The 12,695-nt window shown below is 42.1% G+C and overlaps 2 protein-coding genes across 2 annotated transcripts; both read left to right on the plus strand.

Moving 5' to 3' along the window:
* Window positions 1-1,815: 1,815 nt before the first annotated feature.
* actb2 (actin, beta 2) lies at window positions 1,816-6,207 on the plus strand. The gene is made up of 6 exons (XM_063903244.1): window positions 1,816-2,023; window positions 3,496-3,625; window positions 3,929-4,168; window positions 4,585-5,023; window positions 5,130-5,311; window positions 5,393-6,207. The coding sequence occupies exons 2-6, from the start codon at window positions 3,503-3,505 to the stop codon at window positions 5,534-5,536; spliced, it is 1,128 nt and encodes a 375-aa protein (XP_063759314.1). The 5' UTR covers window positions 1,816-2,023; window positions 3,496-3,502; the 3' UTR covers window positions 5,537-6,207.
* Window positions 6,208-9,253: 3,046 nt separating this feature from the next.
* LOC134877649 (tubulin alpha chain) lies at window positions 9,254-12,364 on the plus strand. Its single transcript, XM_063903235.1, has 4 exons — window positions 9,254-9,485; window positions 10,325-10,547; window positions 10,818-10,966; window positions 11,070-12,364. Exons 1-4 carry the CDS (start codon window positions 9,483-9,485, stop codon window positions 12,042-12,044), a joined length of 1,350 nt encoding a protein of 449 aa, XP_063759305.1. The 5' UTR covers window positions 9,254-9,482; the 3' UTR covers window positions 12,045-12,364.
* The last annotated feature ends 331 nt before the right edge of the window (window positions 12,365-12,695 follow it).

Consider the following 12,695-nt stretch of genomic DNA (forward strand, 5'->3'; position numbering starts at 1 on the left):
AATGTCCATTTAAAGCCACCTCAACAGCATGAATGAGGAGGAGGAGGAGGAGGAGGAGGAGGAAGCGAATACGGAACAAAAAATAAAAAATAGGAGTTGTTGCAACTGAGAGAGGGGAAGGGGAAGTGGTACAGGAGGAAGAGAACAAGTTGCAGCTTTAAATGGCTGAAGCCCGGCCATTGTATTAACATGTACGATTGTCATTTAGGAGCACAAAATGAATAAATAAGTGTGCCAGATGTTATGTATTAAGGAGAAGATTGAGTGGGGGGAGAGAAATGATACAAGATAATTACAGCTGTAAAAAAAGGGGGAAATGAAAAGGCATAATTCATGATGATATGTTCCCATGGTGTTTGGATAATTAATAAATTGCACTAAATTAGGAATGGATATTTTACTAGCCTGCAGGCCAATGGCTAAAATCTGAGATTGTGTCACATGGGCCTCATTAGTCATGATGTGAATGGAGCAGAGGTTGAAATGTTTTAAAAGTCCACCCTTACGCTAATGCAGTAGAACAGGAAGTAGATAAAGCATGGGTGTCGGTCTCTGTTTTATTTGATAGAGGAAAATAAGAGCTGGTTAATATGATTGATTTAACTGGAGGACAGGAAGTACTAGTGGTCTTTAAAATGACATATAATGATTGAACAATGTTAAAAACAGCAATTGAGAACATCTACTTTAACTAGACATATGTATTTATTTGGTAATTTTCACATGATATTGTATCTTAATTATTTCACTCTATGTTTCACTTCTACTGCACTGCAAACTGCATTACAATCAGAGACTGCTAACACATCCCATCATTTCCTGACATGACACACCTTTTTACACGATTGAATACCAAGCAGAGAGCGAGAGCAGCCACTGGCAGGATATTAAGGAGGAGCCCTAGAACATTTAACGCCACAATGCACAAATACTTGATCAATAAGTGACTATTATCAGCAGCAGTATAGGGAAGGGGCTTACAAAGAGAGGTCTTTCCCCAGCAGTTCAGTGTGTCATGTGTTTGACCCGGTAATGCAGGGACTGTGACTCCCACACAGCATGGACAGCAACATCAGCAACCCCCTTACTCTTTGTATTGTATAAAATAATAATAAATATAAAATAGTTTTTAAAGACAGATAGGAAGAATGTGGCTGCACAGGGAGGAATCCTTGGAATTTTTTATTATCATATAACTTGGCCATATTCAAGACATATATTAAACCCTCCTGTCGTGATGGGGTCCAATCTGACCAATTTACTACTTTCATCAATCATATATATTGTGTCTTACATTTGGTTGCCTTAAGGCCTAATGATATCCCCCACTGCTGATTTAAATCAACTTTGTAACACCTATGGTGGCAAAAAAATGACCTCCATAGGAAATGAATCAGTAACCCTAAGATTATGTTCATCCTTCAGATAGTACACACCCACTAATCGACAACCATGTTCATTTTGGAATACTTTTTAGCTTCAGTTATTCAGACACTGTTTACAGCTCAAAAGGGTGTTAAACAAATGTTGGTAAGGATTCATGTTTTTGGTGTTAATGTTAGAGCAGTTAGAACAGACCGTTAAGATGTGTCACCACAGTAAGGGGGGAGAAGCGAACACGACAGGGGGATTAAGAAGATATTTCCACCCTTGTAAAAGTGTATGCATCATTTAACGTGTATATAAAACAATATATCAAGAGATTAGGGCTTTACTAGGCCTCACAGCATCAATCCCTTCCCTTTTTATTTCTCCAATCCTTTTGCTGTTATCGCCTCCCCTCTCTCTCCAGTGCACCACAGTGTGAGAGACGCGACGTGCCCTAGTGAGTGACGCTAGACCAATCAGAGGCGGCCATTCCGAAAGTTTACCTTATATGGCTTGAGCCGGGCAACTGACGCCGTATAAAGAACCCGCACCCACTGTTAACGGATTCACTCTGAGCGCCGTCACACACTTGTGCGGGATATCATTTGCCTGAAACCCGGTTCCCTTAAAGCGAAAAGCCCCCCCACCCAAAAAGGTAAGAGACAGAAACATAACTTGCATATTAATACTTTTTAAAACTTATATTTAAAGTAAGTGTGTTTGTTTTTAAAGCAAATGTTTGAAATGTCTCATTTTGAATGGGGAAAAAAATGGCAGGCACCACGAGGTCTTTGTCCTGTCATGCACCAACTGTACTGCTAATTAAACTTAAGGATTTAAAAAAGTAATATTAAAAGACATCTGTATATTGCATGGGTAAAAGTACGCAGTAGTGATCGCAACACACCGCAGAACTCGTGGTTCTCGCAGGTGCTTTATGGGTGAAGCCGGTTTTATGTTACCTTGGGAGTTAATTGGGGTTTCATTGTGTATTTGCATTTCTTTTGTATTCCTGTTGGCTGGCTTACTTTAAAATGTCCCAGCTTTGAAAAAGAGGGTTTTTGAGTTGCGGGTCGTCTGGATCCGGGCTGCTCCCTTTGTGCGCCTGATGCGGCGGGGTGTGACCTACTTTAGCATAGTAGCTTAGCCACATCATGCTATCACCGCCCTTCAGACTTACAACTGTTGCATTTTGTAAATTAAGATATAACATTTTTTCCATGGACACTTTGTCTCCACTTCCTGGGCGTGTTGCAATCCACTGATCCGTCGTAGTCATGAGGCTTACTCATAATGGAGGCCAAGAATATTGGGCCCTTCATAAAAGCATTAATTGATTAATTGATTGGTTTTATAGTCTTATTACGCAATTATTTTATGTCTTGCCAACTTGCACACGAGAAAGAGAGGAAATTGAGTGACAAATCATGCACTGTTAAAAAGGCGTGGCCTTCATGAAATGCAGTCATTCATGAGTCAACATATGAGTTCATTATTTAAACTTGAGATTTACTACCAGTTATAAAAGGTTGAGTGAAAAATGAAGACTTCACAGGACAGTCGTGTCAGATGGGCACTGAGTATGACGCAGTGACTCAAATATTTTCTGGTGGCCATTAAAACTACTTTAATTAAGCAACAATGGAAGGAGGGGGGGTGGGGGGATTTTAAACTGTAGTGAACTGGTAGGGAGTGGTCGCTCGGCCCCGGGTCTCATAATGTCGAATGTTCCTTTTTTCTTGCCGTACTCTCTGGCTCCGCGCCATGGCGCTGGTAGCCGCAAAGCTGCTCAAAACCGAGCCATGTCCTTATATGGTAATACCAGAATGCAGCGCCACTTCCTTTTGTCTGGCGCTCGGAATGTGGCGCACGGGCTCCACCTAGTGGTCAATATCGTGAACTGCAAGATAGTTGTTTGACAGGAAGTGAGTGTCAGGAAGCGGAAGTAAGACTTGTGACTGTTTTTTTCAGGAAAACTTAGGAACATTATTAATACACAAACGTTGCAATCACAGGTACACTTTTAGTTAGTTTTGGGTCTTAATACTACTGGTTTTAGTGCCATATTGCAATTCTTGATAAGTTTAGTTTTTGAGTCTTAACCGTTTTTTCTTTTTTCCTCAACAGTTCAGCCATGGAAGATGAAATCGCCGCACTGGTTGTTGACAACGGATCCGGTATGTGCAAAGCCGGATTCGCCGGAGACGACGCTCCTCGTGCTGTCTTCCCCTCCATCGTCGGTCGCCCCAGACATCAGGTGAGGCATTGAGGTCCAACAAAATAGAGGGAACATTTAGACTTTAAAGCAGTAGCACATGTGATTTATAACCAGCCAGATGACCAGTATACAAGATGATCCTTTATCAGTTCCTATAGGGGAAATTCATGAGTTGTAGTGGTAAAGACCTAAATAAGTATATAGAAGTAAACAGACATTATATTTTTTTAGATTAAATTGCATGTATTCAGTACGTGCCTTTAGTTAGACCTGTAAACTGTATGTTATCTATGTTTTAGTGCAGAATATACAATCTAACAATCTGTGATCTCTTGATTCCAGGGTGTGATGGTTGGTATGGGCCAGAAGGACAGCTATGTTGGTGATGAAGCCCAGAGCAAGAGGGGTATCCTGACCCTGAAGTACCCCATTGAGCACGGTATTGTGACCAACTGGGATGACATGGAGAAGATCTGGCATCACACCTTCTACAACGAGCTGAGAGTTGCCCCCGAGGAGCACCCCGTCCTGCTCACAGAGGCCCCCCTGAACCCCAAAGCCAACAGGGAGAAGATGACCCAGGTACACACCCTTAACTTTAGCACATACAGAATTTAGCTAACATAACTTGTACAGTATTATTAGGTATTCAACTAGTTGCCTCATTTCTTCCTGAGTTTCCCTCTCCATTCCATTCTCACCTGCTCCTTCCTCCCCCTCTCCTCCAGGACTTCTCTCCTATAAGATGAACTATCATCAACAGGTCTCTCTTGACTGTGTGCCTTTATCTGCACTTGTGTAGCTGAGTCATTAGATCAGCACTTAATAGACATCTGACATGCACAAGTGTGAAGGAATGATGACTTTCTGCACTTTGTTTCTCTACTAACTTAAATCTTAGCCTCACACTAATGCATGTAGTGAGTGCAGTGGCCACAGAAACTAAGGAACTTTATTACCGTGATTGAATATTAACATGTTCTCTTCTCATTTTATAGATCATGTTCGAGACCTTCAACACCCCCGCCATGTACGTTGCCATCCAGGCTGTGCTGTCCCTGTACGCCTCTGGTCGTACCACTGGTATCGTCATGGATTCCGGTGATGGTGTGACCCACACAGTGCCCATCTATGAGGGTTATGCCCTGCCCCACGCCATCCTGCGTCTGGATTTGGCCGGCCGCGACCTCACAGACTACCTCATGAAGATCCTGACAGAGCGTGGTTACTCCTTCACCACCACAGCTGAGAGGGAAATCGTGCGTGACATCAAGGAGAAGCTGTGCTACGTCGCCCTGGATTTCGAGCAGGAGATGGGCACCGCTGCCTCCTCCTCCTCCCTGGAGAAGAGCTATGAGCTGCCCGACGGACAGGTCATCACCATCGGTAACGAGAGGTTCCGTTGCCCAGAGGCCCTCTTCCAGCCATCCTTCCTCGGTAAGTTACCTACATAACATAACCTGCACTTCATCCTCAAAAAAAGAAATCCTTATAGTTATCCTGCAGCTTCACTTGCTGACCAGTGTTTTGATTCTGCCTTCAGGAATGGAGTCTTGCGGAATCCACGAGACCACCTACAACAGCATCATGAAGTGTGACGTCGACATCCGTAAGGACCTGTACGCCAATACCGTGCTGTCTGGAGGTACCACCATGTACCCCGGCATCGCTGACAGGATGCAGAAGGAGATCACCGCCCTGGCCCCATCCACCATGAAGATCAAGGTGAGCTGAGCCACTGCTCTTTATAGAGTCAGACTTTGCAAAAGAAATGGTGTCTAATGTGTTTCCCCTTGTCTCCCGCAGATCATTGCCCCACCAGAGCGTAAATACTCTGTCTGGATCGGAGGCTCCATCCTGGCCTCTCTGTCCACCTTCCAGCAGATGTGGATCAGCAAGCAGGAGTATGATGAGTCCGGCCCCTCCATCGTCCACCGCAAATGCTTCTAAAAAAACAGACTGTTCCTCCTTCCCCCTCCCCAACCAGACGCCCAACAACTTCAGCTCTGTGCAAAACAACCACACACACATTTCTCATACACACTCAGGCGCAGAGCCTAGACGACCAACTCATTGGCATGGCTTCAGTTATTTTGGCGCTTGACTCAGGATTTTAAACTGGAACGAAGAAGGAGACAGTAATGTTTTGGCTAGGTTAAAAAAATCACCCCAGGGTTCTGCAGTTGCATCTGGGGACTTAAAAAAAAATGTACATTTTTGTTTTTTTCTTTTGAGTCATTCCAAATGTTTGTTAACTGCATTTTCAGACACATGATTCCAAATGTTAACTGCATTGTTCAGACACGTATTCGCCTCTGTGAAGGCTGCCCAGTGGTTGGCGCATACTTAAACATGGTTGTAGTATCGCTTGTATGTAAATTATGTCTGGGTTTTTTGTACTTTCAGCCTTAAAAATATCTTGGTCCTGTTTAATTTTTTTTGTTTTTGTTATGCAAAACCCAGCCGTGACCTCTTTTTCCCCCTCATGGAGGTTTCATTCCCAGGGGTGGTGGGGTAAAGGGGTCTCGCAGTGATGGGGTAACATGGGGTGCCAGACCGGTGGGGCCAACCTGTACACTGACTAAACAATCCCAATAAAGTGCACATGTGTTCCGACATGACGTCTGACTCTTGTCTTCCATTAAATGAATTTATATCAAGGTGAACGTGACTTCCAACTCTTATTGAAGCTAAACGAACACTTGAAAGGTAAACAAGATATGGTTCTTGCAGGAAAATGCATCAGAAATGTGAAGGCTATATAAACACGGCTATTGTAGGAAAATAAGCAGACCTCTAAATGTTTCTAGTATTTGTGTTTATACGGTCATTAGTGCAGCAGTAGAAGTTCTAGCACTTTTACATTTTTAAACTAGTGAAATGGAGGATTTAAAATGGTGTTTTATAAAGATCTCACTGACACACTTGACCTTTTTGTTCCAATATGGCAGTTTTTCAGTCAAGATAAAGGCTAACCTTAATGATTGACAGTCTAAAAATCTAAGATCTTACAATAGTAAACTCCAACCCTTGCCACACATTAATTTAGTCTGTCTTGAATAAACTAAAGTCTTCCTACTATAGATTAATTTGAATCCTTCAGAAATCCTTTAAAGAAGTAAACTCCAAAATGGACAACTACCTTTAAAAAAATAAAGCATAAACATGTGAATTGTTTTCCATCAGTAGATAAGCATTGAGTAAATGCATGGTATGAAGCATTGAGTCACAATACAGTACCAAGAAATGAAATTACTAATATGAAGACATCATTACAAATAGGTATTTGAGGAAAACATACTGGGAATTCTGTAGTTAAAATCCAGTAGGTGAAGGATGAAATGCAATATGCCTAGTGCAATGTCCAAATTAAAGGGCAATATTTAGTAAAGGGGAAATAACTGAAGTTTTCTGGAGCTGCAAAAAAGTCCTGGTCTAAAGACTCTTAAAAGTTCCCTGTCTGCTACAGAAAATAACACCATGATCATTTTAATATATGTGTCAAGACTAATGAGAATGTGAGCATTTACTCAAATTTTTATAATTGTATTGCTAGTGCAATTCGAGTAAAAATATAAATAATTGAGTTAAACCCCAAATACAGAAACAGAACTGCTTGAGGAAATGCAAATACAGGCAGCAGAGATAATTATTCTAAAAGGATGTGGCTCCTGCTGTTTGTGCATATATTTCTACTGAATTTCTACAACCAGAGCTACTTCTTATCTGCTGACTTTGATCTACATCAGCCTTTTTTTTCTGTCCATCCTTGGGTATCTCATCATCTGTGATAATGCTTGTCTCCTGAGATCATGACAGCTATAAAACACATTAATCATGAGAAAAAAATGACAAATCCAAAAGTGTTTTTCTCTCTTAAGACACACAGGGTCTACCATTAATCTCTCTTGCTTTCATTTCATTTCTACACAGGCTACTTTATTGTTTTATCCACTGTGCATATACAGTATTCATTATCTGATATGTATCTATTATCCTGTGTCTGTTTCACATGGATGCACTTTATTGATGCCAAATGAAATTGTCTCCTTACAGCAACAAGGCATTGCACATGAGTATAAAATAAAATGAAGATAGACAATAAATATAAACACTAAATATGTACATATCAACAACAGTAGGTATATAATATATAATATATAATATACAGAACAACTTCAGACTATTATTTAAAAAAGTAATTGATGTTCTTTATTAGGCCTCTACAGGCTTGCTCAAAAAGACATTTCATTATACACGTTACAGTTACATAGAATTATCTTATTTTTTATCCCATCAGAGAAATAGCAACCTGATTTGGAATCCACAGCAGTTGCACAGTTTAGTCAGCAGATGGCGACAACGGTCCATTTCTATTTATTACCAAAAGCCAAAAATGAGGTGTGGGTGACACCCCATCCAGTGTCCCTTGAAGAGTTATCCAATGCTGTATTCAAAGCTGGATAACAATAGAGCTCTGTTTCACCACTGAATGACCACTGTTTATAAATGCCTCTCCTCCAAGGCAAGAAAGTAGAAGTCTTAGGGTTCTATAGCAAAAATACTGCCGTTCAAATTCAATGATTCAGACATCTACTGCACGCTCGATGGAACTATTTATTAATGAAATCAAACTTTATATACATATAGCAATTTCCATACATAAAGGTAACTCAAAGTGCTTCACAAACAAAACACGTAGACAATTTACAAATTAAAACCCAGGTTATAATAAGAATCAGACACAGCTTTGTGACCAAAAAAGGAACACTTAATACCAACGGATATATTTATATACGTATACACATAGATATAATAACAATAAATAGCGCTTTAATGATCAAGTCAAGTTATCATTTTTATTCCTCAAATAATAAACTGAAACCTATTCCCAGTGATCTGCTCTGTTGTCAGTGTGTAACACAACACATCCCTAGGTTAACTAACTGCATAGTTAATGCTGCATAAACTCCTTTCACCTCTTTGATAAGCACTAAACATTTAAGCTTTAATTCCTCCACGCAGCATGAGCACTGCCTTACATAAGACAAATACCTCAGGATTAAACCAGGAGTCTTTAGTGGTGCTAGGAATAGGTTTCAGTCTGTTTGTAATTCATAGCTTTGTGCACAAACAGGTGAGTTCAGGTTTCACTTTAATAAGACATTCATTAAAATGGATAGTTGTATGAGTATAGAGAGAGAGAGAGAGAGAGAGAGAGAGAGAGAGAGAGAGAGAGAGAGAGAGAGAGAGAGAGAGAGAGAGAGAGAGAGAGAGAGCGAGAGCCTACTTCCTTATTTGAGTCATGCTGCCTTCAAGTGTTTCTCCTACATTTGTCCTCCGAAATTGAAAGATCGCAAATAAGATTGTTTTTGTGTATTCTAATACCGTTCAGGTTAAAAATAAAATTAAAACAAACTTGTAGTAGTAGCTCTTGATATCCCATAAAAGCAGCAAAGACCTAATGTTCAGCTTGTGTGTTGTTTAGATTAGAAAAAACAAATACAACTCAATGTGTGTGATATTTCCATGCCTTTTCACTTCAGGGCGACATAAATAGAAGCCTAGGACATTTGCATTGTGTAATATATGACATCATTTTTGACATATTTCCCATTAATTCAAAAGTTTCTGGAATTTCAATTGATCAAAAATAAAAAAGGTTTCTTTCAGATGTCACAGCTAAGCTGTAGGAAACGGAACATCTCCAGCCGTACACGAATGCAGCATTCTCCAACGTTCGCTCCCGCCGGCTCGCGCAGGAAGGAAACGAACCACGGCTGTGGCTCCGCCCCCTGAGAAAAGTATAAATAAAGGTAGCTCCTCTTCCCCCTCAATACTGCCTTCAACAACCGATTCTTCAGTGTCGGAAAGAAGCAGGAACAAATCTACAAAAATGGTGAGTAATGACGAATATATATTTTGAGCATAGCTTTGTTATGGGAAGACCGACGTTTTTGTTCAAAACAACGATAATTTCATTGTTTTCGGCTCAATTCCCGCGTATTTGCGTGTGGGGTGGCTCGAGGCCAAACCGTTAAGAGGTAATTCAAATTCAATCCCTAACGGCTGCTTCGACATATGGGGTAAGAAAATGCAGTTTGATGGTAGTAACGGCATATTATCAAAACGGTTTGCCGAAAACTGTGTTCCCATCGTTGTGAGTTGGCGGACATGAGGCTGGGCATTACTCTAAGTCGGGGAGCTAGAAGACGCCATCAGATAACGACCTATCCGTGAACGTTACACAAAGGTAGGGCTTTGCAGCAGGGAGGAGAGCCCCCTCCACCTCGCCTCCCTGTTGCTCTGTTAGGGAGGGGCAGGAACACGTCACTCAGCACAGTCACCGCCTCTGGCTAGGGATTATACCATGTCCCCGCCCGAGGCACCATTTAAAAGGGACTGGTTTTTAGGACACTATTGTCCAGTGAATCGGCCATTTTGTAATTGTTCCACTCCCTACCAACCTTTTAAAACATGTTTTATAAATGTATCCCTTTAATTTCCTAATTCCTAAATATATTTGCAATAAATCACAGGTTGAAAGATTAACCAAGTTGCGCTATATGTGTCAAATTGACATATTGAAAATGTTTGTAAGGACACTATAAACTGACATTGAATGCATCAATTCAATTTTCAATATGAATTAAAAGGTCATTCTCAAGCAGCAAAAATATAATCTGCACAAAAGACTCTTTTTAATAAAATAATAACTGTTGTGTCCCTCCTCCACAGCGTGAGTGTATCTCTATGCATGTCGGCCAGGCCGGAGTCCAGATGGGCAATGCCTGCTGGGAGCTCTACTGTCTGGAGCACGGCATCCAGCCTGACGGTCAGATGCCGAGTGACAAGACCATCGGAGGAGGAGACGACTCCTTCAACACTTTCTTTAGTGAGACTGGAGCAGGCAAACATGTTCCCAGAGCCGTCTTTGTGGACCTGGAGCCCACAGTAATCGGTAAGGATACAAATATTTTTATTTAGGAGTGAAATAGTATTTTTGAAGTAGACCGGTCAGATGGGTAGATATACTTTATGAATCCCAAATTGGGAAATTATTTTTGTTGCAGCAGCAAGGCATTAAAATATCAAAATGTATAAGCATCAAAGTAAAAACAAACGGCAAATATAAACATACCTACAGTAGAAAAGACATGTATCATAAGTAATACACAATATACAAATCAGGATTATTCATACCCATCACTGTACCTGTGTTGTTCCTCAGATGAAGTCCGTACAGGAACCTACCGCCAGCTCTTCCACCCCGAGCAGCTGATCACCGGCAAGGAGGATGCTGCCAACAACTACGCCCGCGGTCACTACACCGTCGGCAAGGAGATCATCGACCTGGTGCTGGACCGGACTCGCAAACTGGTGCGCTCTTAATCTCATTACATGTTGAAAGTGAAGCCTTTAAAATACTAAATACTTTTAATTGATTCCAGAACATTTAAAACCTTTATTCTTTATTTTCCAGGCTGACCAGTGCACAGGGCTCCAGGGTTTCCTCATCTTCCACTCCTTCGGAGGAGGAACCGGCTCTGGCTTCACCTCCCTCCTGATGGAACGCCTCTCTGTCGACTACGGCAAGAAGTCCAAGCTTGAGTTTGCAGTTTACCCCGCCCCCCAAGTGTCCACCGCTGTGGTAGAGCCCTACAACTCCATCCTGACAACCCACACCACCCTGGAGCACTCTGACTGTGCCTTCATGGTTGACAACGAGGCCATCTACGACATCTGCCGCAGGAACCTGGACATCGAGCGTCCCACCTACACTAACCTCAACAGGCTGATCGGACAGATCGTCTCCTCCATCACCGCCTCCCTGCGCTTCGATGGTGCCTTGAATGTGGATCTGACCGAGTTCCAGACCAACTTGGTGCCCTATCCCCGTATCCACTTCCCTCTGGCCACCTACGCCCCAGTTATCTCCGCAGAGAAGGCCTACCACGAGCAGCTGTCGGTGGCTGACATCACCAACGCCTGTTTCGAGCCAGCCAACCAGATGGTGAAATGCGACCCCCGCCACGGCAAGTACATGGCCTGCTGCCTCCTATACCGTGGCGATGTGGTGCCTAAAGATGTCAACTCTGCCATCGCCACCATCAAAACCAAGCGCACCATCCAGTTTGTGGACTGGTGTCCCACAGGCTTCAAAGTGGGCATCAACTACCAGCCCCCCACTGTGGTTCCTGGAGGAGACCTGGCCAAGGTGCAGAGGGCCGTGTGCATGCTGAGCAACACCACCGCCATCGCAGAGGCCTGGGCTCGCCTGGACCACAAGTTCGACCTGATGTACGCCAAGAGGGCCTTCGTCCATTGGTACGTTGGAGAGGGGATGGAGGAGGGAGAGTTCTCTGAGGCAAGAGAGGATATGGCCGCCCTGGAGAAGGATTATGAGGAGGTGGGCACCGACAGCGTTGGGGAGGAGGATGAAGGAGAGGAGTACTAAGTCTCTGAAACATCTTGGCCCCTCGATCGTGAAACTTCAGCTCTTTTCAAAACAACCACACAGATTTCTCATACACAGGATTTTAAACTGGAATGATGAAGGACACTAATGTTTCGGCTAGGTTAAAAAATAAACACCCACTGTTCAGCTGTTGCTTTTGGGGATTTGTTAAAAACGTTAACTCTCAATTATCTTTTGAGTCATTCCAACTGTTGGTAAACTGTATTGTTCAGAAGGATATTGATGATGGGGTAACATGTGGGGCCAACCTGTACACTGATGAAACAATCCCAATAAACTTCACATGGGTTCCGACATGACATCTGACTCTGATTTTTATATTAAGGTGAACATGAATTCCAACTCTTATTGAAAGTTAAAGAAACGTTGACAGATATAAAAGACATTTTCTTGTAGGAAACCCTAAAATGATCAATATAATGTCTTGTCTTAAAAGTAAACTCTTAAACTGCATCAGTGGTCCACATGAACAGCTTTTTAGGCATAAAATGTGAATTTTAATCCATTAGCATATTTACATTTGGTGACAAAAACAAGGTTAGGGTTATGCATTGACCTCAAGCAATGCTGGATAACAATACAGCTCTGTTTTACCATTGAATGGCCACTGTTTAGAAAAGCGTCTCCTCC

This window comes from Eleginops maclovinus, chromosome 16 (genome assembly GCF_036324505.1).
Source record: "Eleginops maclovinus isolate JMC-PN-2008 ecotype Puerto Natales chromosome 16, JC_Emac_rtc_rv5, whole genome shotgun sequence".
In the NCBI taxonomy this organism is placed as follows: domain Eukaryota; kingdom Metazoa; phylum Chordata; class Actinopteri; order Perciformes; family Eleginopidae; genus Eleginops; species Eleginops maclovinus.